Below are 14,602 nucleotides of genomic sequence, written 5' to 3'. Positions count from 1 at the left end.
AGGGTCACGGGACTATGCCAAGTAATTATTAACAGGCTTTATCCTACTTGCTTTGATGTCTGTCCTAAATGGAATAAAGTGTAGAGGACAGAGAGCACCAAACCAATGGAAGGAGATCAAGTACAATTGTGTGTTATGTCCAGGAAAACAAACCACAGACCATTTCGGGGGGGGGGGGGGGGTTAGAAAAGACCCCCTTCATCAGGGCTAAAATTTGACAGTAAGGATCTAAAGCTATGGTCTCCAAACAAAGGGCCAGTTTACTGTCCTTCTGACTTTAGGGGGCCGGACTGTGGCTATTGGAAACAGAAATTCACCTGCAATCAGTGGGAGTAAACAATACAGTGGGAGGAATAGCGCCCCATGATTGGTGTCAGTGGAAGAAATAGCGCCCCATCATTGGTGTCAGTGGCAGGAATAGTGCCCCATCATTGGTATTAGTGGGAGGAATAGTGTCCCATCATTGGTATCAGTGGGAGGAATAGTGCCTCATCATTGGTGTCAGTGGGAGGAATAGTGCCTCATCATTGGTGTCAGTGGCAGGAATAGTGCCCCATCATTGGTGTCAGTAGGAGGAATAGTGTCCCATCATTGGTGTCATTAGGAGGAATAGTGCCCCATCATTGGTGTCAATGGGAGAAGTAGTGACACTGTTTGTGTCAGTGGGAGGAAAAGTGTCCCAAGGGCCAGATAAAGGCAAGCAAGGGCTGCATCTGGCTGTGGGGCCACAGTTTGGAGACCACTGATCTAAACTAAAGCCTAATCGTAAACATAAAAATAGTGCCCCATCATTGGTATCAGTGGGAGGAATAGTGCCTCATCATTGGTGTCAGTGGGAGGAATAGCGTCCCATCATTGGTGTCAGTGGCAGGAATAGTGCCCCATCATTGGTATCAGTGGGAGGAATAGTGTCCCATCATTGGTATCAGTGGGAGGAATAGTGCCCCATCATTGGTGTCAGTGGGAGTAATAATGCCCCATCATTGGTGTCAGTGGGAGGAATAGTGCCCCATCATTGGTGTCAGTGGGAGGAATAGTGCCCCATCATTGATATCAGTGGGAAGAATAGTGCCCCATCATTGGTGTCAGTGGAAGGAATAGTGCCCCATCATTGGTGTCAGTGGAATAGTGCGCCATCATTGGTGTCAGTGGGAGGAATAGTGCCCCATTGTTGGAGTCAGTGGACGCAATAGTACCCCCCATTGTTGGCATCAGTGGAAGGAATAGGGCCTCATTGTTGGCGTCTGTGGTAGAAATTGTGCCCTATTGTTGGCATCTGTGGGAGGAATATTTCACCATTATTGGTGTCAGTGGGAGGAATAGTGTCCCATTGTTGGTGTCAGTGGGAGGAATAGTGCCCCATCATTGGTGTCAGTGGGAGGAATAGTTCACCATTATTGGTGTCAGTGAGAGAAATAGTGCCCCATTGTTGGGATCAGTGGGAGAAATAGTGCCCAGTTGATGATGTCAGTAACAAGAATTATGCCCCACTGTTTGTGTCAGTGGGAGGAAAAGTGTCCCAAAGGCCAAATCTGACGCTGGGGCCACAGTTTGGAGACCACTGATCTAAACTAAAGCCTAATAGTAAACAACATAAAGGTTATATCAAGCTTATAGCAACTACAAAAAAAAAACTCAGCCACTACATCTACGGATTGCTAATCTGCAATATACTGTATATATAATTACATTTTTTGGGGGTTAGATATGTGTTAACCCTTTTACTGCCACTAACATATATCGGTGTCAGTGGGGTATTTAACACACACTCTCGGCAGCTGCAGCCTCTGGGAGTGTTTGTAAATCTGACAAGCCGACTGTCGGCTGACAAATGGAAGTGCAGCGCGGTCCAGGGAGCTGACAGTAGGATGACTCTGATACCAGTGGATGGGGTAGACTGCAATAAATCTCTGAGCTCCAGAACAGCCAAATCTGGGCTATAAACAGCTTTGATTTGTTGTAGCACATGCCTGGAGGAAGACGTAGGGAAGTACTTTGAAACGCGTTACATAAATCTTTATTGCGATATACACTTCAGTGTGAAGCTCAGAGATTTATTTTATTGCAATGCAGCCAACCCCATCCACCATTATATCAGAGTCATCCTACTATCTGCACCCTGAGCCATGATGCATGGGGATTCTGGGGGCGCCTTTTCGGCTGTTTGTACTATAGCAGGGATAAGCAAACTGTGGCCCAGGGATGTGCAAAACGACAAGTCCCATCATGCCTCTCTGGGTGTCATGCTTGTGGCTGTCAGAGTCTTGCTATGCCTCATGGGACTTGTAGTTCTGCAACAGCTGGAGGGCCACAGTTTGCATATCCCTGCACTATAGGCTCCATGCACATGGCTGCAAATGACAGAATCGCGTACATTACGGCAACGTTTTCTGAAAACAGAGACCCTGTAGAATAAAATGGCAATTTTATTTGTGGTGCACGATATTAGAGCAACTGTTTATCAAAAGCATATTTTTAGGAAGAAAATAAATAAATTAAATTTTTAGTAGACACAAATACAATATTGTACCAAATTTTATATATATATATATATATATATATATATATATATATATATATATAATATAATATATTAAAAATATGGGCTTGCGTCAACTAAATAGATACCCAACATGTCAAGCCTTAAAACTGTGTGCACCTCTGAAATGGCGGAATGCTATGGTACCCGAAATTATCCATAGACAATGCTTTAAAAGCCTTTATGGGTTACTATTTTATAGCAAATTTATATGGCCCTAGAATTATTGATCTTTCCCTGATGTTCATGGTGATACCTGTGTGACGTTATTGCTGTTTGCATTTGCGTGCATGTTTGATGGGGTGCTCTGGATTTTTTATTTTTTCATTTTTTTCCATTTTTTTTTTCATTTTTTTTTTCATTATATTTTATTATTTATTAATAATAATTATTTTTGTAAATTATATTTGTAACCCTTTTTAATGTATTTTTTTATTCAACAATTTTTCTCCCGCAAGGAGCTAACAAGCTCTTGGGCAGGTGACGGGTCCTCTTTATGGAGACTTCAGCGATCAATTAGACCCCAAATGTTTCCCCTGCCCTCCACTCCAAGCCCAGATTGTGCTTGATTAGCTGCTACCGTGGCTACAGAAGCGGTAGAATGACAGCTGGAACCTGGAAGTGTCATATGCAGGATCATTCATTGCAGAGGAGATCGAGGAATGGAAAGGGAAACGGTACAATGATCCGAGACCCTGTCACCCGACCTTTTATTTCAATCCCATAAGATTATAGCTGCATTTATTGTAATTTTATGTATGTTATTGACCTGTAAAAGCCTCCCTTGTGTAGACCTCCAAAAGCTGGGAGAGTGCTGCCACCATCTTGGATGTGAAGTCAGCAGCCTCAAAGCTGTACACTCTATAGCAGTGGTCTCCAAAGGCCAAATGCAGCCTTTTGCTTGCCTTTTATCTGGCCCTTGGATCACTATTCCTCTCACTGACACCAAGAATGAGGCACAATTCCATCCACTGACACCAATGGGCCATTGTTATTCCCACTCCTACTAACAATAGGGCACCGTTTCTCCCACTGGCGTCAGCGATGGGGCATCGTTTCTCCCACTGGCGTCAGCGATGGGGCACCGTTCCTCCCACTGGCGCCAGCGATGGGGCACCGTTCCTCCCACTGGCGCCAGCGATGGGGCACCGTTCCTCCCACTGGCGCCAGCGATGGGGCACCGTTCCTCCCACTGGCGCCAGCGATGGGGCACCGTTCCTCCCACTGGCGCCAGCGATGGGGCACCATTCCTCCCACTGGCGCCAGCGACGGGGCACCGTTCCTCCCCTTCATACCAACGACGGGGCACCGTTCCTCCCCTTCATACCAACGATGGGGCACTGTTCCTCCCCTTCATACCAACGATGGGGCACTGTTCCTCCCACTGGCGCCAGCGATGGGGCACTGTTCCTCCCCTTCATACCAGCGATGGGGCACCGTTCCTCCCACTGGCGCCAGCGATGGGGCACCGTTCCTCCCACTGGCGCCAGCGATGGGGCACCGTTCCACTGGCGCCAGCGACGGGGCACCGTTCCTCCCCTTCATACCAACGATGGGGCACCGTTCCTCCCCTTCATACCAACGATGGGGCACCGTTCCTCCCCTTCATACCAACGATGGGGCACTGTTCCTCCCACTGGCGCCAGCGATGGGGCACTGTTCCTCCCCTTCATACCAACGATGGGGCACCGTTCCTCCCCTTCATACCAACGATGGGGCACCGTTCCTCCCACTGGCGCCAGCGATGGGGCACCGTTCCTCCCACTGGCGCCAGCGATGGGGCACCGTTCCTCCCACTGGCGCCAGCGATGGGGCACCGTTCCTCCCACTGGCGCCAGCGATGGGGCACCGTTCCTCCCCTTCATACCAACGATGGGACACCGTTCCTCCCACTGGCGCCAGCGATGGGGCACCGTTCCTCCCACTGGTGCCAGCGATGGGGCACCGTTCCTCCCCTTCATACCAACGATGGGGCACCGTTCCTCCCACTGGCGCCAGCGATGGGGCACTGTTCCTCCGCTTATTACCAAAGATGGAGGACTATTCCTCCCAGTGACACCAATGAGGCAGCACAATTACTTTCTCTAATACCAAAGATGGAGCATTGTTTACTCCCAATGATGTCCGGCTCCCCTAAAGTCTGATTGACTGTTTCACTTAGTCCTTTGTTTAGAAAATTGGGAGGTCCCTGCTCTATAGTATTCCCCCTCACTCCTCCCATGGCAGCTACACAAAAGGTAATGTAGGGAGCGAAGGGGTAGAGGAGCTGGGCCAGCACAGACAGTAATCTTACTCCCAGAAAAGGAGAGGGCTATACTGTGGAAGGGGGTTGAGCTAGGCAATTGTCTCCTAAAGTTGTCTATTTTCACATTGCATATGAATAAAAATTCGTTTATGGAAAGGAAAAAACACTGCAAGTGTGTCTGTATATATATATATATATATATATATATATATATATATATATATATATATACACAGTATACTATATATATACAGTATACTATATATATATATATATATATATATATATATATATATATATATATATATATATATATATACAGTATACTATATATACTATTCGTGATGTATATGTGCTCGTAACTGTATTTGTTTTTTATTATTTGGTGACAGGGACTCTTTAAAATATATCCCTTTCATTTTTTGCCTCCCTCTTGATCTTGCAGACTGGATGCCGTGTTGCCTATGTGTTAGCGCAGTATGCGACTATTGCCAACTACTATTGGCTGCTGGTAGAGGGGATCTACCTGCACAATCTACTGGTGCTGGTTGTGTTTTCGGAAAGGAGTTACTTTATGCTGTACATCTGTATTGGATGGGGTGAGTACACACAATGAGCCGATTCCTAAAGAACTACCTTACATTAACCACTTCTGTACTGGAAGGTTTTCCCCCTTAATGACCAGGGCCATTCTTTGCGATTCGGCGCTGCGTTACTTTAACTGACAATTGTGTGGTCGTGCGACGCTGTACCCAAATAAAATTGATGTCCTTTTTTTCCCACAAATAGAGATTTCTTTTGGTGTTATTTGATCACCTCTGCAATTTTTTATTTTTCCTGACACAAGCGTGACAGCATACACGTATGGTTATAGGCTCCGCCCCTCGCCAAATCAGGACTGGTTATACTATATAAATGTGTCGCTTCCCCCAAGGCGGCATTCTCTTTTTTTGTTCCTCAAATGCTCAACCGGTTATTACTATTGAAAGAAGATCTTTTTATTTATTTTTTGGAAATATAATTTTTTTTTCTTTTTCTTTTTTGCCCTCACCTTGCCGGGTTCATCTGGCCAGCCACACAGGTGCAGCCTCTCCTGTGTCAATGTTCCCTCCATTCGGTGTGAACTAAAAAAGAGCGACAATTCTGGAAAAAAAAAAAAAAAGTAAAAATAAAATTTTATATATATAATTTTTTTTATATATATATATATATATATATAATTTTATTTTTACTTTTTTTTTTTGCAGGATTGTCGCTCTTTTTTTGTTCACACCTGAATGGAGATATATATAATATACATACAGTATATTTATATAATGTGTGTGTAAATATGTATATATATATTATTATTATATAACTTTCTGCTATATAACATTCCCAATAAAAAATCCAATTTTTTTTCATAATTTTAGGCCAATTTGTATTCTGCTACATATTGGGATTTTTTAAACCAAAAATAAGTGTATATTGATTGGTGTGTACAAAAAAGTTATCACGTCTACAAACTAGGGAAAAGATTTATGTCATTTTTATTTATTTATTTTTTTACTGGTAATGGCGGTGATCAGCGATTTTTAGCGGGACTGCGACATTGCGGTGGACAGATCGGACCCCTAACTTACATTTTTTACGCTTTTGGGGGGGGGGGGGGGGGGGACCAGTGACATTACTACAGTAATCAGTGCTTTTTTTTTTTTTTTTTTTCTTACCAAAAATATGTAGCAGAATACAAATTTGCCTACAATTTATGCGTTTATAATTTTTATAAGTTTTTTTTTTTTTTTTGGGAATGTTATATAGCAGAATGTGAAAAAAATGGATTTTTGTAAAATCTTACCGTAAAATCCTTTTCTCTTAGCTCATCGACAGACGTAGTCCTCGGTGATACACCACCTTCGGGTTATGTTACCTCCGCAGGAGCAGGACTAGACAGGAAATTAAAAAGCTCTGGCCACACCCTAGGGGCAGTCCCAGAGGGTATATCCTCTCTCTCTCTGCCTCAGCAAATCAGGTATGTGAAAAAGCAGTGCTTAGAGAATTTAACCCAACCCAACTCCAAAACAGAGGGGCGGGGACTACGTCTGTCGATGAGCTAAGAGAAAAGGATTTTACGGTAAGATTTTACAAAAATCCATTTTTCTCTAGCGCTCATCGACAGACGTAGTCCTCGGTGATACACCACCTTCGGGACGTCCCAGAGCAGTATCACAACTGAGGGGTGGGAAAATGGAAATCAAATCCCAATCTAGAAGGCCCAACCGGTGCCAACTAGAAGTTTACAATGCTCATCCTTAATGATGAGACTCAACAAAAAAATTTTTCAAACAGAAAAAAACCCTCGAGGTAGACCACCGGTCTCCTCAAATTGCGGCCTGCAACACCTTGCGGCCAAATGAGGCATCCGCCGATGCCGTCACATCAATTTTATAGAATTTAGTAAAGGTATGTACCGACGACCAAGTGGCCGCCTTACATACCTGGACCACTGACGCCTGATGGCGAAAGGCCCAGGAAGTACTGAGCGCTCGAGTGGAGTGCGCCCTAACAGGGAACGGAGGACTCTGACCCTTAATAGAATAAGCCTGTACCACCGTTTGTCTAATCCATTTGGCAATGGTCGCGGCAGATGCAGGCAAACCCTTTCTGGGGCCATCCGTGATCACAAAAAGTGAATCCGTCTTACGGAATGATTCCGTAGCTTTCAGGTATACCCTGATTGCCCGAACCACATCCAAGGAATGCAACGCATGTTCCCGATGATGCTTGGGCTGAGGACACAAGGAAGGTAGTACAATATCTTCATTCAGATGAAAATCTGAAACCACCTTAGGAAGAAAAGATGGCTTAGGATGAAGTACTACCTTATCCCTATGAATCACTAGGTATGGGGACTGGCATGATAATGCAGCCAGTTCTGACACCCTGCGAGCAGAAGTAATAGCCACCAAGAAGACCACCTTCTGGGATAAAGTAAGCAAGGGAATCTCCCTGATGTTTTCAAAGGGAGGTTTCTGTAGAACCGACAAAACCAAATTAAGATCCCAGGGCGGTAAGGGCGCGCGGACTGGAGGAGCCAGGTGCCGCACCCCCTGGATGAAATTCCGCACCAAGGATTTGGTAGCTAAAGGTTTCTGAAAGAAGATTGCTAATGCTGAAACTTGACCCTTGATGGTGCTCAAGGCTAGCTTCTGCTCAACCCCTTGTTGCAAAAAGGCCAATATTCGAGACACCGAATAGGTACGTGGAGGAAATCCTAAAGATTCGCACCACGCAATATAAGTCTTCCATGTGTGATAATAGACTTTGCTGGAAGTCGCTTTCCTTGCTTTAATAAGGGTAGGAATGACAGAAGTAGACAAACCTCTGTCCTTCAGTACTTGGGTCTCAATGGCCAGGCCATTAAAACCAGCGACTGTAAAGCACGAAGGTAAATAGGTCCTTGAGACTACAGACACTCCCTGAGACGAAGTTCCCACGGAACGTCTGCGACTAACCTGTCCAAGTTGGCCAGGCCGGCTTGAAGAGGCCAGCCTAGAATTTCTAGGACCACTGGCGCTGATTGGATCTGAACCAGGCGTCCCTAGAGGTATCTGGCCCCGACCATCCGAGAAAGTCTGGTCGTTTTCTGTTCCCACACATTTATCAGATACCTGATAGTTATCAGGCAAGGTGATCTTTTCTGGTTGAACCTCAGGGACCGAAGTCACCCGACTAGAGGCTACTTGGCCTATCTGGTCAATCAGATCCGATTCCTGTGAGGTATCGGGACTAATCTTAGGAAAAGGTAAAGGAAAAGATCTATACAGGGAACGGTAACTACCGCTTCCTGTACTTAAATGTTGGAAGGGAAGAATCGCACCGGTAGTAGTGGTTGATGCTCGATCTAATGTCCTGAATACCGGTGAAAACGTCCCCCCACCCTGAAATTGGGTGGGGGCGCACCTTCAGGCTGTGTACTCCTTTACTTCGGGTTTGGCTGGGTTGGTCCTCTGCTTGTCCGACCAGCCCTTCTTGAACCCTCCTGGAGGAGTCTTGCCTTTCCCGGAAGTACCAGCCGGGCGTCCTTTATGGGCGGTAAAGAAAGGTCCTCGCTTGTTGCGAGGTTCCTTAGCTTTTGCAGCCTGTGGCAAAAAAGTACTCTTGCCCCCGGTGGCATCCTTAATGATTTCATCTAGGTTGGCTCCAAATAGACGATTCCCCTGGAAAGGGAGATTGGTCAAAGTCTTTTTGGAACCTAGGTCAGCTGACCAGCATTTTAACCACAGCACACGTCTGAGGATCACTGCTAACTTAGATGCATGCCCTAACAAGGGAGTAGTGTCCAAGGCTGCGTCACAGATAAACCGTAGCCCTTGTATGATCTGTTCTATCAAATCAGATGTCTCCTGGGGAATATCTTTTCCCCTAAGATCTTGGCGTACCATCTTCGCCCATTCTGTAAGTGTCTGGGAAACTAGACCAATAACAATTACTGGTCTAAATGCTGACCCTATCAGAGAAAAGATAGTGCGGGACTCCGCTTCTATCTTTCGATCCACCGGATCCTTAAAGGACGAAGTGTCCTCCACTGGAATAACCGTGGCTTTATTCAGCCTGGAAATAGGCGGATCCACGACTGGTGGTACCGTCCATTTCTTAATGATGGATTCCTCAAACGGATAGCGTCTAGCAATACGCTTGGAAATAGTAAAGGTACGTTTAGAATGTTCCCATTCTCCTTTAATCTGATTTCCAAAACATTTAGGTACAGGAAAAGCCTTCGCCGTCTTGATGGGCTTATTAGTCCCAAAAGGCCTCTCTGTTTCAGTTGCCTCTGCCGGTAAAGCCTCAAGTTTTAAGGTTTCTTGCACTGCCACAACTAGTGCGTCCACCAATGCTTCTTCCTGAATTATAGCAAGAGAAGAAGCGTCCTCCTCACTTTCTGAGGGGGCTTTACCTGGGATAGCAACCCTTGCAGAGGAACCTGCAACTGCAGTGACCATCTCTGAATCAGAGTCAGAGGTGTCAGATAGTATAGGGGTAGGCGGGGGTCGCTTCCTTGACCCCCGTCCCTGACAGGCCGCCTCCACCCGAGCCACCATAGACTCCAAAATTGCTGTAAATGACTCTATACTCTGTACACCGGCGGGTCCCGAGGCCCCCTCGAGGGAAACAGGTGGGGGAATCTGTGTGGCAGGGTCCATAATAACTCCAGTTACTACCTGGATGATATAATTCAAAGTAAAGAAAAAACTTTTTTTTTTTTTTTTTTTTTTTGACCCTCAGCGCCACAAAAAACCCCTTAGTGTTACCTGCTAGGGATCCCTATCGATCGAGAGAGAGAGAGATAGACCCCCAGGCTCACCACTTGATGTTCAGAGTTGAACTGCAACAGCTTACAGCGCTGTCTTAGACAAACAGGAAGTCTTTTGGCTGGCTGCCCAGGAAGAAAGGAGGCGGCTCCGCCCCTCAGTACGCCTTCCGGCGCCTCCCCCAAGCTCCACGAGGTGTAGAATCACCTAAAACATGGCCGCCCCCATGCTGGAGACACGAGGCTACGCCAAAATGGCGGCTCGTGCGATCCAGCAAAAAAAATGGCGGCGGCCTGTGCTGACTAGCGGTGTGCTGCAGGCACACAACACTCTCTCTGCATGGGGATATGGCGTGTTTGGCGGTACCGGCCCTGGCGGACCGCATGGCCGTTCGGGAGGCCTGCTATTAGCTGGAGATCTGACTTGGAAGGCAGTCTACATGTCCATGGCTTCTGACTGGTAGGTAGCTTATACTTAACCCATAAGATTCCCAGAATGCCACAGATTACATCTTTAAAACATGTATACAATAGATTGTTAGCTCCCAAACCAAGCCTCCTGGCTTTTGCACACATAAAATCACACTCAAAGTAGGAGGATTTGTGACATGTTATAGGATAGAAAGAAACTCTATCTTACCATACAGAGAGGGGCCCGCGTTCACCACAAAACCCGTCAGGGAAAACAGGGGGAACATACTACTCACCATACCGGAACCAGGCGGGCACCAACTCCTGACAGTACCCCTCTCCACCGGGGCGGGAGGGCTGTCGACCGATACAGACGCCGTGACTCATGGTCTTTGGCGTTTCAGCGAGACGTTTAACTCGCGGGTTCAGTCCTTTAATGGGACTTTGTCGCGGCCGACTCAGCGCGGAGCTATGGCCTGCACGCGCTCGTAGGCTGAACTGGGGTGACCACCGGATCTCAACATCCAGCCCGTCGCCCAGTTCAGCTTTCTTGCTTGAAGATCTCACAGGAACACTGGAGAAAAAAAGCTGTCCAAAAATCCTTTTAGAAAAAAATTTCTTGCCAGGACCTAAGATCCCAGCAAGGTATCTAGGTCCTTACTCCTAACTAGACAGAAAATAACTGATTTGCTGAGGCAGTGAGAGAGGAGGATATACCCTCTGGGACTGCCCCTAGGGTGTGGCCAGAGCTTTTTAATTTCCTGTCTAGTCCTGCTCCTGCGGAGGTAACATAACCCGAAGGTGGTGTATCACCGAGGACTACGTCTGTCGATGAGCGCTAGAGAAATATAGTTTTTCTTTTTTTTTTTCAGAATTGTCGCTCTTTTTTTGTTTATAGCGCAAAAAATAAAAATCACACAGGTGACCAAATACCACCAAAAGAAATCTCTATTTGTGGGAAAAAAATTACATCAGTTTTATTTGAGTACAGCCTTGCACGACCACACAATTTTCAGTTAATACTTGGTGTATTTGGGAGACATTTTGACAGCTTCCTTATCCAGTAGGTCTGCGGTGCTTATTTCAATCATCTTTTGGTATGTTCATTGAAACGTCACATGCATGTTAAAGCTAAACTCCGACTGTAAAACATTTAATTTAAATATATTCCTCAATGGTCACCAGTGATCTTATTCGACTTGTGCATATCATATGTCTCTACAAACTCAGATATTACCTTGTAAAGGTATCAGTGGCATCATCACTGTCCTATACAGAGGGCAGAGCTGTAGGAGGGGCCTACTAGGCTCTGCCCACTACAGAACACTAAAGAAAGAAGCAGAGACCAGAGCAGTCATCAAGATATATTATCAGGCCAGAAATATTTAAAGGAGAAGTATAGCCAATGCTCGTTTGGCTGTACATCCCCTATGGATCACAGGAGTGCAATTCGTTTTGCATTCTTGCGGCCCATTTTCAGAGAGTGGGCTGAAGTCCGCTCTCTACTGACGTCACAGAAGTCAGTCCAGGCACCGCGTCATCACGACAATGGAAGTCGGGATCCGCCAAGGTGCCTGGACTGACACCTGGCTCAGCCTCTCTTAGCGAGCTGCTGAGAGCCTGAGCCGGCCGCTCCGACCCCTTCACAGCTCAGCCCTCCAATGAGCGAGGAGGGAGCAGAGCAGAGCAGAGAGCGGTGACTGACAGTCAGCCGCTCTCTGCTCAGGGAGCTGTCGGAACCGAGCGATCAGCGGTGTTTGATCGCTCGGTTCACAGTGCAGAGGCGCTGGGAGACAGATGCAGCATTGGACCGATGCTGCATCCACCTGGGTGAGTATACCATATATACTCGAGTATGTCAACCCGAATATAAGCCGAGACCCCTAATTTTACCACAAAAAAGTGGGAAAACGTATTGACTCGAGTATAAGCCTAGGGTGGGAAATGCAGCAGTTACTGGGCCCAACTGGACCACCACGAGACACAAAACAGGGGCTGCGGGCATGGTACAGGAGATGGCGCAGGTCATGGTAAGGGCATGGCACAGGTGATGGTATAGGCATGGCACAGGTGATGGTATAGGCATGGCACAGGTGATGGTATAGGCATGGCACAGGTGATGGTACAGGCATGGCACAGTAGGTACAGGCATGGCACAGTATGTACAGGCATGGCACAGGAGATGCAGTGCTGCGTACATGGTACAGGAGAATGTCCTGTACCATGCCCGCAGCACTGCATGAGGAAATACAGGGGCTGTGGAGGAGTCTCACTTACCTGTCGGTGAGGCATCTTCGATTTAAAAATCGCGCCAATACATCACCGCAAATGCGCCGCCGATGCTCGGGAAAGCCCGAACATGTTCGGCTATTCCCGGGCATGCGGCACATGCGCAGTGACACGTCGGCGCCGAGCGGCGCCATTTTTAAAAAGTCACTGAAGCCAGTTGAGTATAAGCCGAGGGGGGCATTTTCAGCATGAAAAAACATGCTGAAAAACTCGGCTTATACTCGAGTATATGCAGTAAATGAGGGAAAACATTAAAACCCATAGTTCTCTTTTAAAAATGTTATTACAGGGAGTCATATAATCCAGCTGACTTTACATATATATAGACAGATCAGAAAATGCTGAATCCAGACCATTGCCTAAACATAAGAGGAACTGAAAATAGAAAGCTGGGGTTTCAAGGTGTAAGCTCTGGGAAACTGGATGATGCAATCATTTCCTCTTACACTGCCTACTACATATAATCAGTGAAATAAAATAAAAATGTATCTTAAAATTTGCCTCTTCAAACTTGTGCGCGCTGCTGCAGTTTGTTATCGCACATGCGTTTTAATGTGAACAAAAAGGCAGAAGACACCATCATAAGTGTATCAGTTTATTAACAACAGTTTAAAAGATGGTTAAAAATTCACTCACAAGAGTAGAAGAAAGACAGGCAAGAGTAGAAGAAAGGCCGACTCCTTCTTCTACTCTTGTGAGTGAATTTTTAACAGGCTATTCATTTTGAATATGCTTCTAATTTCTTATAATAAACCAAAAAACCTTGTGACTAAGGCCGGATTCACACATACGCAAATTTGGGCCGGTTCACACAGTTTCGGGGTGGCCGCAGTCTATATTTCCAAAGGGTCCTGTGCGTGTTTGGGTCCGGTTCAGGTGCAAATTCAGGCTAAAATTCTGACCTGAATCACACCTGAACCAGTGAACAGATACACACCAGACCCCATGCTGTAAACCGCATATGTGTGAACCCAGCCTCATGCATTGGTCCTGTGCTTTCTGGAAGTGAAGAGGAACTTGTGGAACTGATTTAGGCAAAGCCATCGTTGGTTCACCTTTCCTCCAAAGTCTGTTGATCCTAGTCACAAAGATATGGTGTGTTACCACCAGGGCCGGGACAAGGGGTGGGCAGGAGGGGAGGTTGCTCTGAGCGCAATGGTTTTTTGCAGGGATGGGGGGGGCACCTTGACCCTAACTCTAAGGGAATGGGGGGGCGCAGTTTGGCATCCTTGCCCTTGGCGCTGGATGACCTTCTCCCAGCACTAGTTACCACGTGTCACTGCAGCCTATTTATTTTGAAAAGGCTTCTAGCTTATGGTAACAAATCAAAAACCTAGTGTTCACCCACGTGACTTATAGATTGGCTTTGGCCTTGTGGTTTCTGCCAAAGCAGAGGATCTTAAGGGACTGAAGTAGGCAAGGCCACTGATGGTCTACCTCTGCTCTAAAGTTTGAGGATTCTAGTTCCCAAGATGCCATGTGTTGCCAACACATACAATTAATTTGTGTTGTGGTATTGCAGCCTATTCATTTTTGAATAGGCTTCTAACTCACGGGGTTGATTTACTAAAACTGGAACGTGAAAAAAATCTGGTGCAGCTGTGCATGGAAACCAATCAGCTTCCAGGTTTTTATTTCAAAGCTAAATTGAACAAGCTGAAGCTAGAGGCTGCTTGGCTACCATGCACAGCTGCACCAGATTTTGCACTCTCCAGTTGTAGTAAATCAATCCCCATGGTCACAAAGAAACAAAAACCTAGTGTTCACTCATGTGATGTATGCATTGGCATTGATCATGTGGTTTCGACCAATGCAGAGGATCTTGAGG

At 46.2% G+C, this 14,602-nt stretch overlaps 1 protein-coding gene across 3 annotated transcripts in view; it reads left to right on the top strand.

Moving 5' to 3' along the window:
* GCGR (glucagon receptor) overlaps positions 1–14,602 on the top strand; it is a 119,224-nt gene that overhangs the window by 83,149 nt on the left and 21,473 nt on the right. For all 3 annotated transcript variants that reach the window (XM_082272686.1, XM_082272687.1, XM_082272688.1), the window contains one exon: positions 5,230–5,383. In XM_082272686.1, the coding sequence (XP_082128812.1) occupies positions 5,230–5,383 (154 nt within the window). The remainder of the gene's footprint in view (positions 1–5,229; positions 5,384–14,602) is intronic.

This window comes from Pelophylax lessonae, assembly GCF_965119305.1.
Source record: "Pelophylax lessonae genome assembly, chromosome: 11".
Taxonomy (NCBI): Eukaryota; Metazoa; Chordata; class Amphibia; order Anura; family Ranidae; genus Pelophylax; species Pelophylax lessonae.
The sequence above is the reverse complement of the archived record's forward strand: the minus strand, read 5'-3'. Positions and strand labels throughout refer to the sequence as shown.